Raw genomic sequence first — 14,354 nt, 5'->3', positions numbered from 1 at the left:
TGGAATCTAAGCCCTCTGTCCACGTGGGGGATGGCAGTCTCATCCATCTGGTTGAGAGAATCAGGCGTGGGTCTCGGGTTGCTTGGCCACTATATGACGGTGGTATTCATCGTATGATTTAACTTTAAATGTAAAACTGGTATTTCGTACTGAAACTTAATACCTTTATGTCGATAAAGCGTTTTATTAACGCAATCATTGAATACAAATCTTACCGGGACTGCGCGTTTTAAGCCCCTTCTTTATTTAGCCCATGGGCTTAAAAAGGGAAAATAAACGCTTTTAAGCCCATGGGCCTAAATTAAATTGAAAAATTGATTGATCTCCCGTACTTGATATTCAACATTGGTTGTAGCACGCTTCCATGTGGCAAATTTGCTTCAATGTTGCATCTTAAGCGCTGTTAGAAGTTTCCACATTTAGAAGACACATTGGACTTGTACTGTGGGTGATACTCTGGAGTGAGTGAGTGAGTATGGTTTTACGCCGCTTTTAGCAATATTCCAGCAACATCACGGCGGGGGACACCAGAAATGGGCTTCACACATTGTACTGATACTCTGGAAACTCAGGGTGATATATTAAACGTATGACAAACACGTACAACTGCGATATTGGTTTGTTGATTTTTTTTATTGCAGGACTGGTGATATCTCAATTTTGAACGTGTTCATGACTCATAATTTCCTAGTTGAAAACGAAACTCATGTCTAATGTTGTGTTGTAGTTGTTTGTTGTTTAACGCCGCACTGTTACAGATATATGACGGCGGTATTTAAATAATCGAGTCTGGTCCAGGCAATCCCGTGATTGACATTATGAGCATCGATCTTCGCAATTGGGATACGATGACATACTTCAACCAAGTCAACAGCCGCACGTGATGACGTTCTTACATTGTAATCCGCTCTACTGGGCGATCACACCAACGGGGGAACGGTGCCCTTGTCGTCTGTGCAATGATACTTCCCTAAGGCGAGTCAGATCGCGGGTTTGAATCCCAGATTTCTTCTGTTTATGATTCATGGTTTGTTCGCACCATATCGCACTTGTACTGACACGCCGTGATATACAGTCGAACCTCATTCTGCTGAACTTGGATGTGTCGAAACCAGACATAGATCAATGATGGAAATGAAGCATGGACTGACAGTTGAGTATGACGTAGAGCTCAGGACATTTGCTGTGAAGAGACTTACTGTAACATACATCCATTGGTCCATTGGTACAGTGTACACCTATCGTCGCATTTCAAGGTATTCTAACTATTCTTTTATGACTCCAAGAACCAATCTCATCAGTTAATGGGTTTTTTCATGTTAATCAACAGGGTAATAAGTTGAACTGTTTCCTCTTAATCTAACGGCTATCTCGTAGATGTGTCTCTCTTGGGAATTGAAATATAATGAAACTCATTTTATTCGTACTTATTTCGAGCCAAGTCTCAATTTGGAAGACAGCCAAGTTTTACCTCAAATTGAGCACCACAGAACAATGTTGTAAATAAACGATAAAAGATGATGCAAAAAGTTTCTTTGTGTGTGCGATATAATGTACGACGTAAGTGTATATGAAGTTTGATGAATGCCACGGAGTGTTCACGAATGTAAGTGCAAACAAAAATGTTTGAATCAGTGTGTAGTGATGTGAATAATATTTCTGACAAGTTCTCGCATGGTTTGTGCCCCCTCGCCAGAAGTGGACTCGACCATCCATAAGTCAATTTCGCACGTGCAACACGTTTGTGGTGGCAACGAGCACGCGTAGTATTTCTTAATAATAATAATAATAATAACAATAACAATCATAATTTTTTAGTCAATCAGCCAAACACCCATCCACCTACTCTCCGCGACCGACGTTGCTTAAGGTTCTACTGATTTGTGACCCGTGTTCAGTACACGGGACCTCGTGCCACCACGTGTAAATGTGAACAGTTCCAGATTTCAGCTTTCAAACAGCTTTCCAAATCATTATCTTAAACTTATTAAGAACCATTTATTCTTGTGGGTCGATTTCAGCCAATTTCAAGCAGCGGATTTATATGTCAAACTGTTTAAAATGAACCAAACTGACAAAGAGAGCCTTATACCACAGGGGTATATAATTGCTGTTCGATACTCAAACGATTTCCGCACGGATCAATATAATACAACCTCAGACCGTGGCGCGGTATCAAGTATGTGTTGTAACTCAATGTCGGAATGGGATTGTCGGAACACGGAGCCGGAAGAAACACAAAGTGAGAATACCGCTCAAGGATATCCTGCAATTTGCAGGTGATTAAATCCTATGTAGTTCTTGTGATATGACATCACGTGATTCAGTGAAATCCAGAAAGGGTTCTGATTACCAGCGAATTTGAAGTAGGAAGTCTGTCTGATTGTTGTTCAACGCCGCATTCAGCAACATTCCAGCTATAAGCTGGTAGCCTGAAACTAATCGAGTCTAGACAAGACATTTCAGGGATTGATATTATGAGCAACGATCCAAACTGTCGGCGTACGATGACACGCAGTAAGCCACGTCACCGGGACGGACCACCCGATCCACAGCGTCTTTGTACCCGGAATGGTTGCTGGGGACCTGTTCTAACCTGGAATCCACACGAGGTTCAAGGGGAAAGTCCTATGGCATAGTTTGAATTCTGAAGATAAAGTGATAACCATGATCTTTTTGGCACTGACTGAATGAATGAATGAATGAATGAATGAATGAATGATCATCAAAAGGTGAAACCGTTAGTAAATAAAGTACTCCTAACTTTAATTGCATGTTATGTTTTGACCGTGGGTACAAAAATATAACACTGACTACTTCGAATTGACGTCGTAAACAATTGTTTATTTAGTTGCAAGCAGCTGTATTATTTCATGGTTATTATCATTTTATGTCCGATTCTTATTTATAAATATTCATTGATTGTTTTCAACAAGAAGACATTGTCATCTATATTCACCTCCAGTTTCTCAGCAACTACACGTAATTGTTTTGTATGTAAGCTTGTAAAACCAGAATTGCTTTCAAAGGCAACGCCATCAACAATCTAATGTGTGGAAGTATGAATCTGTTAAAGATCTATTAAAAGTAGAACCACGCCGATATATAATACCCGTGATGATCTAGGTTAGAATAGCTCTTCAGCAACTCATGTTTGCCGTAAAAGGCGACCATGCTTGTCGTAAGAAGCGAGTAACGGGATCGGGTGGTCAGGTTCGCTGACTTATTGATGCATGTCATCGTATCCCAAATGCGTGGATCGATGCTTGTGATGTCAATCACTGGATTGTCTGGTCCAGCTCGATTATTTACACAGTGCAGTCATATAGCTGGAACAATGCTGAGTGCGGCGTAAAACAACAAACAAACTACGATATAGTAAATCCAAACAGTTTTCAGATTTCTTCTGAACCGACAGCCACTTCCACAACCAAGTTTCGCATTCAAAACGAGTATCCATGGAACAAATTCGGAAACCAGAATAACAATAGGTAAAAACTACCATTTAAGATGAATGAACGCACAAAGTTTGGTAAATGAGCCCTAATATTTTCGGAGTTCTGCCAGTACATCCAAACTCAGTTCCAGAGATTGTCCAAACTTGTAACCATGAAAAGAAAAATAGAACAAATATGTGGGAAACAATAATGCAAAAGATTCACTTACAGCTTATGCTGAATGAGTGTACTGCAGTCCATGAACATAACTGTAACAGTTTATGAGCTCTGTTTCGGAAACGACAGCCTCTGCCTCACAGACACAAAGTTTAAACTTGCATCCGACGAAACCGATAAATAGTAACGACGTTGAGGAAACCAGAAAAAAACATCATGCACAAGTACACTTACAGTTTCTGGTGTGCATCAAATTTCGTAAATGTAAAACTTACAGTTTTCGAGTTTCTGCTCCTGGAATATTTTCGGGACACACGAAAGGACAGACACAGGCGGACGCACTGAGTCCGTTTCTATAATATATTTGTATTACTACAACGACATTTCGGAAGATGATATGCCTTGTTTTTAGTAAACTGCAAATGGTACAAATCTCTTTAAAATTTCAACGGAAACAAAATTAACTGCAATTTATACAAAAAAAACACAGAGGTTCACTCTGAACTTTAATGTCGGGAGTTGATGAGAAACAAGACTGGTTATAAGTCTCGGTTACGCTTCCCAAATCACCATTCCACGACACTGCAAGTCTAACACCTTTCATGGACTGATGTACTTAATATCATTTATCCCACTCAAGGCGGTTTCTCCTTGTGCGATTAATGTCATAAACTACACGAGAGCTAACATTGTCTCCTGGCGCATTAAGAGCATGCATGTTTACATGCTAGATTAAATCGATGACAAATCTCCACATTGCATAAAACTATTTTAATCTTTCGCATAAAATGTCAGGTCTAAAGTACGCTCTCTGAATATCAATATACAGAACTTGATGGACAAAAATCGGTTTCGAATATCTTGCCTCAAACGATAATTACAGGATATTTTCTTTCAAAGAAATCATCCTGTGATATAAGCTTTACACAAAGATCATTTAATTACTGAAAGGGAACGTAATGGAATGAGAATTTAATTTTCCTTAAGGTAATAAGTAAAAAGTTGTCGAAATTCGACTCAGCAAGTAAGAATAACTCATCCTTCAAAACAAAAACCAGGAAGTTAAGAAGCCAGATCTCGAGGTAAAAAGAAAAACGACTTTCATTTTGGTCGTTGTTTACACATAGGACCCAGCAATCAATCGATAACCAAACTGGGAAATCGATACAAGTGACATGACATGTGCCTGTAAATCGTCGAGCAATCATACTCTATAGTGGTTGAGAAAATCAGGACTTTATTTCTTTCCAGCTACAGGGCTTGGCAAGCTGTTGATCGTCCAATAGAGACTGGGGTAATTGACAAGCCTGTGTGAAGAGGCCCGTGCCAGCGGAAGACGCGGATTTGATTGTGCCATAGACCAGTGAAGCCGAGGGACTCCGTCTCCAAACCGTCGCTGGTGTAAGAGCTGGTCTATCGCGGACTGTACCGTGCTGTGTTATAATCACGTGTCCGTCTTGGGCTGAGGCAGCGCACCTGGTGCTGCGTTAATGCTGGAGAGCGAACTTTAGTCCTGTTGGACGCGGTGTGGTGTTGCGGCTTCTCACAGATGGCCAGCTTTTAGTCCAAGTGTGGTATTGCGAAACCTTGGATTTACATTCTACTTTCCTAGATGAATCATCGTTGTTGTTAAAGTGTTAAGGCCATTTTCCACCGGAACCATACATTATGCCTGACAAGACAAAACCTATTGAACTTTCTGGAAATCCTCACGTCCACAAGATTGCCACAGGTAAGTGCGGTAAAATGTCGGCGTGCAGCACCTTTTTGTACCTGTGCTGCTTTTGATCAAGGACCCATTTCATATTTGATCAAATGACGTTGGTTACCTCAAGTTTGTTGTGTCAATTGTTATGTACTTATAAGGGCTGGGACGAGTCCAAATTTACTACACGGGTACCCACTGCAGGTTTCAAGAGTTGGGAACAAAATGTCTGATTGGGAATTGTTTTATCGCAGCCCTGGCCAAAACTATTAAGATACATGTATCAAACGATCAGAACACTGAAATTGACTGAAGCTTTATCTTTACTCAGACATATATAAGTCAAAAGGAATGTGTGCATCGTCAGAAAGAAATGCGAACATCAGAGACTTGTGGTGTGACCACTGAGCTATATTGAGTTTTTGTCATCAAACAATATATCACGTGACTAACCATGGGTCCGGGTAGACCTGTGCGTACCCGGGTCCTACTCGGGACCCATCCGACCCGAGTATCCGAGTTACCCGCCCCAGCCCTAGTAGTTAAATTGTATGTCTGTGTACTATAAAATTGGAAGCCACGATAAGACGAACATGTGAATGTCTACCTTGGTGGCTTAAAGGTAGTCAGGTTTGGTGACTTGGTTGTCATCGTGTCATCTTCCCCGGTCGGCGTAGGGGGTAGATCATAATATGAATCAATGGTTTGTCTGCTCTACACTCGACTATTTACAGGCCGCCTGGATGTGATGCAAATGAGGAAGAGGATTTATGGATGTCAACTACTTTATTATGAAGAGCACAGCGTTTCGGAGTAAAGGTACATACTTACTCCTTCATTAGGTCCAACAGGACACCTGTTTGTGTTCCTCATAATAAATAAGTTGACATTCATAAATTCTCTTCACTATCGTGATACTAAATCGAAAGGTGTGAATTCTTTAAAAAATCACATTATGTAAATAAGTGTTTGCTAGTACAGCTATATGACTGAGATATTACCCAGGCGGTTTTAAATTTCAACATCCATGCTTTACTTTTGGAAGTCGACAATTTAGAGAATTTATGAATGGAGTGCCGCCGTGGGGGTTTCCGGGTTAGAATTGTTTCCCGTCAAACTATGCTTGTTGTAAGAGGCGACTTAATGGATGGGTGGTCATGTTTGGATTATGAGTGTCATCGTTACACGAAGACGTTGGAAGTAGATATAACATTAATCACGGGTTCGTCTAGTCCAGGCTCTATTATATACTTATATTATATATATTATCACTTGTATTATGCTAACAACAAACAACAAACAAACTGAACGGAAGTCATACGATTTCAATATGAATTCTCACTGACACAAAGAGCTCAGAAACAGCACGACATATAAAAAATGTGTTATACAATACAGACTTTCTTATATTTAAGTGGTTAAGTACATATTCCATAGTTACGAGGACTGGCTGAACAGTTTGAGTCCAACAGTGATGGACTGCGTTGTCGGAGTTTCCAAATATTTTTCAACATAATCCCCTATTCTGCAAACGATGCTGGAATGCCTGTTCCCCGGTGATGTAGAAGGCTTCATCCCGGTGGTGTACTCCACAGCAGTCACGTCACCAGTAGTTGCATAATACTTGACAGACAATTTATTTCTTCAGGTTTGGGAAGAGGTGGGAATCTGACGTTGCCAAATCTGGTGTTCAATGAGTTCAAAGCAACAGTCATGCATTGCAGCCTTATGTCCAACATATCTGTCGTTCTGTTGGAACAACACCCACCCACGATAGTCCCGTAACTGCCAAAGCAGATTAGCATAATACTGACAATTAATGATCTGAACTTTAGGGAGGTGGTTCATCAGAAGTATTCCTTTGGAATCACAGAAAACCGAAGTGACCGAAGACGTTAGATGTTTCCACTGCTTTGACTGATGTTTAGTCTTTGGCTGATAGTGGTGAACCCAAGACTCATCCATAGTAACAAACCGCTCAACAAAACCAGCTGTATCTGCTTCAAAACGACGTACCTCATGAGAGATGATAAACCTGAAACGTTTCTGATCAGGCTTCACAAGCCTTGGAGCCCAGCGTCATTTCTCAGAATGTTCTCAACTCTCTCACGATATATGTCTACTGTATTGGCTAAGTGACAGGTGATGAGTCGATCACCCATAATCATATCGAATATTAAATCAACATTTCCTTGTTGGTGACAGTTGAAACTCTTCTTGATCTTTGATAATCTTCTGGGCTCCCTCTTCCCCTCTGTTTCTTGTTGAAACCATGTCTGGCTGTTTGAGTTACTTGATGACAGCGCGATTGTGAATACCCAGTCACTTTGATACCTGCAGAAATGTGTTGCCTGGTTGTGTACGACCCGTGAAGATCCGGGTTAGAATAGGTCTTCAGCAACCCATATTAGGCGACTATGCTTGTCGTAATAGGCGACTAACGGGATCGGGTGGTCAGGCTCGCTGACATGGTTGATGCATGTCATAGATCCCGATTGCGTGGATCGATGTTCATGATATTAATCAGTGGATTGTCTGGTCCAGACTCGATTATTGACAGAGCGCCGTCATATAGCTGGAATACTGCTGAGTGCGGCGTAAAACAACCAACCAACCAACCTGATTGTGTACATGGTCCAAATGCAACCTACAGGCATGGAAAGTATTGTACTTCATACATTCAAACTGTCAGTGTGTGCTTAACATCCTTCGTAGTCAGGCTCAGAACTATTCAGCCACCCCTCGTATGTGATTATTTTTTAACGACATAGAACACCTTCTTTGAGTATGTGAGTGTCAAGTATGATAATGCGAACTTATATGACATGATCTAATAATAATAAACATGTTCATTTGTGTGACAGAGTGACATAATAGATCATGAATACATTTTTTCTTTGCCTTTATGTTTATGTAAACGTTTAAAGTTTATGAAAATGATAACTTTTTAAGAATCAAAATTTCTATTTCCTTATCGAACATAAACCCCTTATGGTCATCGACATCCAAGAAACACATCCACTCAGTCCTTCAAGCCATTCTGGAGAAGACGAGAATATTGTGTTTGTACATCGACCACAGCAGCTAATCATATATAGTGATGGACTGAATGTTGCTAAACGCCAGAAGCAGCAATATTCTAGCTACATCAGGGCGACCTGTAAATAATCAAGTCGGAACAAGACAAATATGAGTAACGATGTACGCCATCGGGGCACACTTCACAGAGGTTGACACCAGATACAGTTCTCAGAGGATGACCACCAGCTGCCAATCTCAGAGTGAGGTACCGGGGACCCATTCTGAACCGGAATCACCGCAGCACCTGATCATAATTCGTGCCTAAAGTAAATCTGAAACTGTTCTTGGTATCTATTCTCAGGAAAAGTGTTCAGATGGCGTTTTAGCTTCCGAGCTCAAACACTATTTCGTTTCTCTTAACATTCTACCTTTTCGACATTTACTAATATCTTCGGTTTTGTCTTCGTAACATTATCCTAGCATTATTTGCGTCTATGACAATGTCACCATCTTGTATAGAGCCAGACAGAGTTCTCCAGTTCTTGCTTGAAGACATAGAGCGCTAATGCTAATTGATATCAACAAACAGAATTTGCCATAATAGAATTTATCATGTCTGGAAGGTTTGGGCAGAAGCAATGTAATTTCTCTATTAAACTACTATACCAGCATTACTTGAATTAAGGATTGCCATCTGTTCCAAGTAAATTAGTATTGTAGTTGACAATCTTGACAAGGGTCTTTCAGCATTATGATATTGTTTTGCATGAATGGAATAGTCAAGTCATATCTTTATTTCGTATGAAGGCCACTTGTCCATATATATGATATTTTCATGAATATACACAGTTAACTTCAACACATCATCGTAAACCTCCTGCACAAATTCACATAGTTTCGTTTGCAATATTTCATAATTTCCAGATAGTAGCAGATGAAACTTATTAAGGGTTGGATAAGCACATGATAAGCATAGGTTGCTGGGGACCTATTACAACAGGAATCCCTGCGGGGTTAATACAATTGGTACTGACAAATCTTGGAATGGAATTGTAGTACGCACAAAATCATGTCCTCTCTAGAGGACCCTTTACGTTCGCCAGATGCTTGTACATGGCAGTGTACAGCTCCATACTTATGTAAACTTCCAGATTGAATGGAATTGTATTTCGTATTATACCATGTCGTCCTTTGAGGACGCTTAACGTTCGCCAGATACATTGCAGTTAACCGCTTCATATGAATATGCATGGGTAAACATTCTGCATTATCAGATGTTCCATATGCAATGCACAAGAAACACATACCGCTGATTATAAAGTGATGTTATTATTCAATCACCAGCTCAGAGGAGATCTACTAGACCACAAAAGAAGCGTCACTAACATTCTTGTATGATACTAGCGCCATGCCAAGACTTACGAAGAATCAGAGAACCCAGGCTTAAGGACGACGCCATGCCTGCCAGGCTGCATGAAGGGTTGCCAATGCTTTTAATGTCCACGTGAGAGACACATACAGATTACAGCAACGTAACCAGGTCACCCACAAACAGCATGGAGTCTTCCTAAAGCCTGGTTTCTCTGATTCTTCGTTTTGGCATTGCGCTGGTGTCGATACAAGAAGGTTGGATCCACGTAGTGGGTTGCCGTTTATCAGAAAAGGCACAAGGAAACGCAAGTGAATTTTAATTTTCATGGAAAGCATTCGGTAGTTTGTACCATGGTAGTTTGTTTGGCTACTTTTAAGCTGTTTGGCGATCTATTATCCTTATTTGTGGCACTTGTTAGTCGTAATCATGAAATTTAGATACAGACTAATGTCAAAAACGAGACACCTTCTCAAAATGCATTGTTTTTCAATGGGAAACATTCATGAAATACTTTCATAAAGTGACATTTCTTTTGCGGTTCAGTTTAAATTTCCACGAACAATAACATCGTATACAGATATATGACAGATGTTAATTGACATTTGAAAGTGAAGGTCATAACCATATATAAAAATGTCCTTGGAAATACGTCCCAGAATACGAATCATACACATCGGAGTCCCGGGCGACCAAGCGGTCAATGGCCTGGTTATCCGATGTGCAGTTACGTACCTTAGCCACCAGGATCCGCTGATCATAGGTTCGAAACACATAGTGATCGTTGGCCTGTCATCACTCTGTTTTGCTCGTAGATTTCACCAGTGTGTTTAACGTCCAGGGCTTGATTCACTTTGGGCTCACCGAGACGGAATGTAAGATGCGTTGCCACATTTATACAAACACTAGCTGTTGCGAACAGTCAACTAATTTAAGGCAATCGGTGCAGATTTACGTTATAAGAAATATTAATCAATTTGAACCTTTTCCCTGAAATTGCGTGATAATGCATGATACCAGCATTTCATAAAACAATTTCGTACTTCACTTGTAGTAAAAAAACTGTAAATTTCTGATAACGCCATTGCCCGTGGCCCTAGCCGTGATGTTGCTGTAGTCTTTCTAAATGCGGTGTACAAACCATAGTCACTTCTCTAAAACATTATTCCCGAAGATGCGAATCGAGACAGCGTAACAATGTCCCTTCCGGTATTCCATAGATATATGTTGTAGCCTATGCGTCTCTTGTAAACTGGACTGAAAAGTAAGCAAAGGGAATACGTCATGCATTATCTGTCCCGCAGAATAACGGAAGAAAGATGACACATTTACTTCCCCCTTCCAATGTTCTATGAACAGAAACCATAAAGATATTTTTAGCAAACACTGAGACTATTTTATTGGTCAATCTATGCATTTATTTCCTGATGAAGTTAGTGGATGCAATTTGGTACGACCACGTCGGATTCCATGAATCTAGTACTCCATTCAACCTCATTTGTAAACACTCGTTGCCTTGCTAATGAAATTACCACACAAATATGTATTGACAAAGGTGGTGGGCAGCTGGAGAAAAGGAATGAAAGACGTTTAAGTCTGTTTGGCCACGTGTGGTTAGGGATTGGGAATGTTTGGTGACCCCTGTCTTGAACGTAGGTAAACAATACCGACATATCAATAATCTAATCATTGGATTATGTACTCGATGGGTATGAAATCATTACCCGGGCTCACTTTGTTGTATATATTGAACGAATGTTATTAATATATTTTGGAATGCGTTAATTAAATCCTGTGTACAAGTATACACAATTAGTGAGTGAGTGAGTTGGGTTTAACGCCGCTTTTATCAGGATTCCAGTTTTATCGCGGCGTGTCAGCTTAATGTGGGAGGAAAGCCCGAAGTGATGCAGGTCTCAGACGTTTACCACTTCGGTGAAACCCACGAGCATGGAAATGGTGCTGACAATCCTAGAAACATAATCGGGGCGAACAGGGATTCGAACCCACAATTATAGGTTTCTTGCGGTATAGATAATTAGCTTGATAAAAGAAAATGGTAAGTCTAAATCGTGTTTATATATAATTTAACTGGTTGTAAGTAGTAGAATATGTTAGGAGTACTTAATGATTGCTTGTGAAAAATTCTAACCCGGAATCACCACTAATGTTGTTTTTTGTTTGTTTGTTGTTTAACGCCGCACTCAGCACTTTTCCAGCTATATAACGGCAGTCTGGAAATAATCGATTCTGGACCAGACAATCCAGTGATGGACATCATGAGCATCAATCCTCGGAGTACGATGACACAATCAAACCACCGAGCCTGACCACCCACATTCTACACCAGCCGAACTATGACATTTAGCAACACTGCCGTCATTCATCAACGATGTGACGGTCGCAAATGAGCAATTGTAAATGTTTATGAAATGTCAAAACAAACAGAACTGCAATATGACTTTCTGTTTACGAACTAGTCAGCCTATTTTAGCCACACCTTGGCTGTAACATGAACATATTGATACCAGTTGATGTCCAACTAGCTGTATGTGGCATTCAATAATATCGCCGTGTCTGCTTTGATGGGAATCACGATATAGGTTTACTTAATATAACTCTATATAAATTTGATATATAACATCAAAGGAGAATCCTCTCTTATGACAGCATAAGGGGCACGGGTGGCCTAGTCGTCTGAGGCGCCGCAATAAGTGGTGCAGAGTTGCGTCCCTTGGTCACCCAGAACCTATGATTGAGAGTGCGATTCCCGATTCGCCCCGTTTATGGTTCTAGGTTTGTCATAACCATACCCGTGCTCGTGGGTTTCACGGATTTGGTGAACGTCTGAGACCTGCATCACTTTGGGCCTTTATATAACAAGAATAATGCTCTAATCGGCTCCAAACTCACTGACTCACTGACTCACTCTTTATTGTGTCACAAACTCGGTACACTTGTAGTAAGATTAAACCGTCCATTAAAACTATGGTCAAGTAACTATGAATTAAAACGGGGTATATTGTTTCATCCATCAATGCTTCTCCTGAAAACGTTTTTTTAGTGGACATGTTGGAGTCGTTGAGAATATATCCCCTTGAAGATCTGGGTTAGCACCTAAGCTTATCGTAAGAAGTGACTAACGGGATCGGGTTTGTTGACTTGGTTGATGTATGTCATCGTTACCCAATTGCATAGATCGATGCTCATGATGTCAATCACTGGAATGTTTGATCCAGACGTTACACAACAGACAGAAAACAACCATAAACAAAAACAACAAAGATGAGAATATATTGCCAACATCCTTTTAATTGAATAACTTGAAGACATAACTGAAGACGAACATTGTAAAAACATAACCGATGTTTACAGTTACACCCACACAGACCCTACATTAGAGCTGTTGTCTAGGCGTTTCAGTAAATGATAGTATTGGTTCGTCGATGTAGCCGTCGATAAGTTCTCGTTACCATAGTGACAGTTTATCCATCACAATGTCTCATAGAATAAAGCGTTACATAAGCAACAGAAGAAATAGAAGCACTGTTATCGATCAAATATCACTGGTCAGGAACGTTTACCCTGTGTGTGTGTTTAAATTACCCTCGCTGAAAATAAAGTTGATCTTCATAAGGAAACACGTCATGACAATTTATATGGCATCATTGAGCAACATGAGAGAGCAACCATTTGATTCGTTGTGTGTGTGTGTGTGTGTGTGTGTGTGTGTGTGTGTGTGTGTCTTAAAATGCCCCTGTTCTACTGAATTGCGTTTCACATCTGCTGCGCATTGCATGATAATATAATGTGTCTTTTTCCTGCAGACAAGTGTCCAAAGAAAAACAGTTATTTCTATGCATTTACAAAAATAATAATATGGCACCTGCTTACGTTAGAAAAAATAATTGAACTCCATGCCGTTAAAAACAATGTTGATCACGCATCAAAATCCATACTCCTCCTCTGAAAATTAAATAGTTGCTCCCTAAACACGTGTTATCTGTTCATTGGCCGCAAAGGGCAAAATAGCAGTGAATGTATGCATGGATCAACGACAGCCGGTGATGACACCAGATGTTCTCCTCTTGTGCCGATTTTCATGGCGTAAAAAGTGTAAACACATATCAAGCGGATTATGAATTACCAAAATAATTAAGCGAATACGTAATAAATTTTGCTGCAAAACTATCAAGTTTAATTGTCACAGACAATCATGCCTCGCATGACTTGCACGTGCACGTGGAATTCTTGTTCCATATTTGGAAATGTTTATTCTATGTCGCCGGACAGGTGCACCTACGAAAGTGGTTTGTCAGTTGTAATTTGTACTATAGTACGCCGGGCTTTTTTTGTTTCCATTTTAACGGTAAAAAGGTAAATATGATATATTACAGCAAACCGTAAATAATATACCACTCGAAATTCAGAAACAGAATGGAGAATATCTGTCAGTTTAATAGTGCAACTTGGTAATGTCAGCGCTATGTGCTTGTCTAACCATCTGATCGACCGATCAAGCATTCGCAGTGATAATAGTTACGTATAGTCGCTTTTTTTAAATATTTTGACTTCTTTACCACCAAACCTGTTTTTTTTCAGTTAAAAAACTGCACAACGGCCTCCCAAAGAACCTGCACAGTCA

General features: G+C 40.2%; 1 protein-coding gene across 1 annotated transcript in view; it reads left to right on the top strand.

Moving 5' to 3' along the window:
* Positions 1–4,970: 4,970 nt before the first annotated feature.
* LOC124144545 (synaptotagmin-15-like) overlaps positions 4,971–14,354 on the top strand; it is a 120,366-nt gene continuing 110,982 nt past the window's right edge. Inside the window, exon 1 of the mRNA XM_046513999.2 lies at positions 4,971–5,346. Coding sequence (XP_046369955.1) covers positions 5,283–5,346 — 64 coding nt within the window. The 5' untranslated portion in view covers positions 4,971–5,282. The remainder of the gene's footprint in view (positions 5,347–14,354) is intronic.

Source organism: Haliotis rufescens, unplaced genomic scaffold, assembly GCF_023055435.1.
Source record: "Haliotis rufescens isolate VD_foot unplaced genomic scaffold, xgHalRufe1.0.p SCAF_11, whole genome shotgun sequence".
NCBI lineage: Eukaryota > Metazoa > Mollusca > Gastropoda > Lepetellida > Haliotidae > Haliotis > Haliotis rufescens.
The sequence above is the reverse complement of the archived record's forward strand: the minus strand, read 5'-3'. Positions and strand labels throughout refer to the sequence as shown.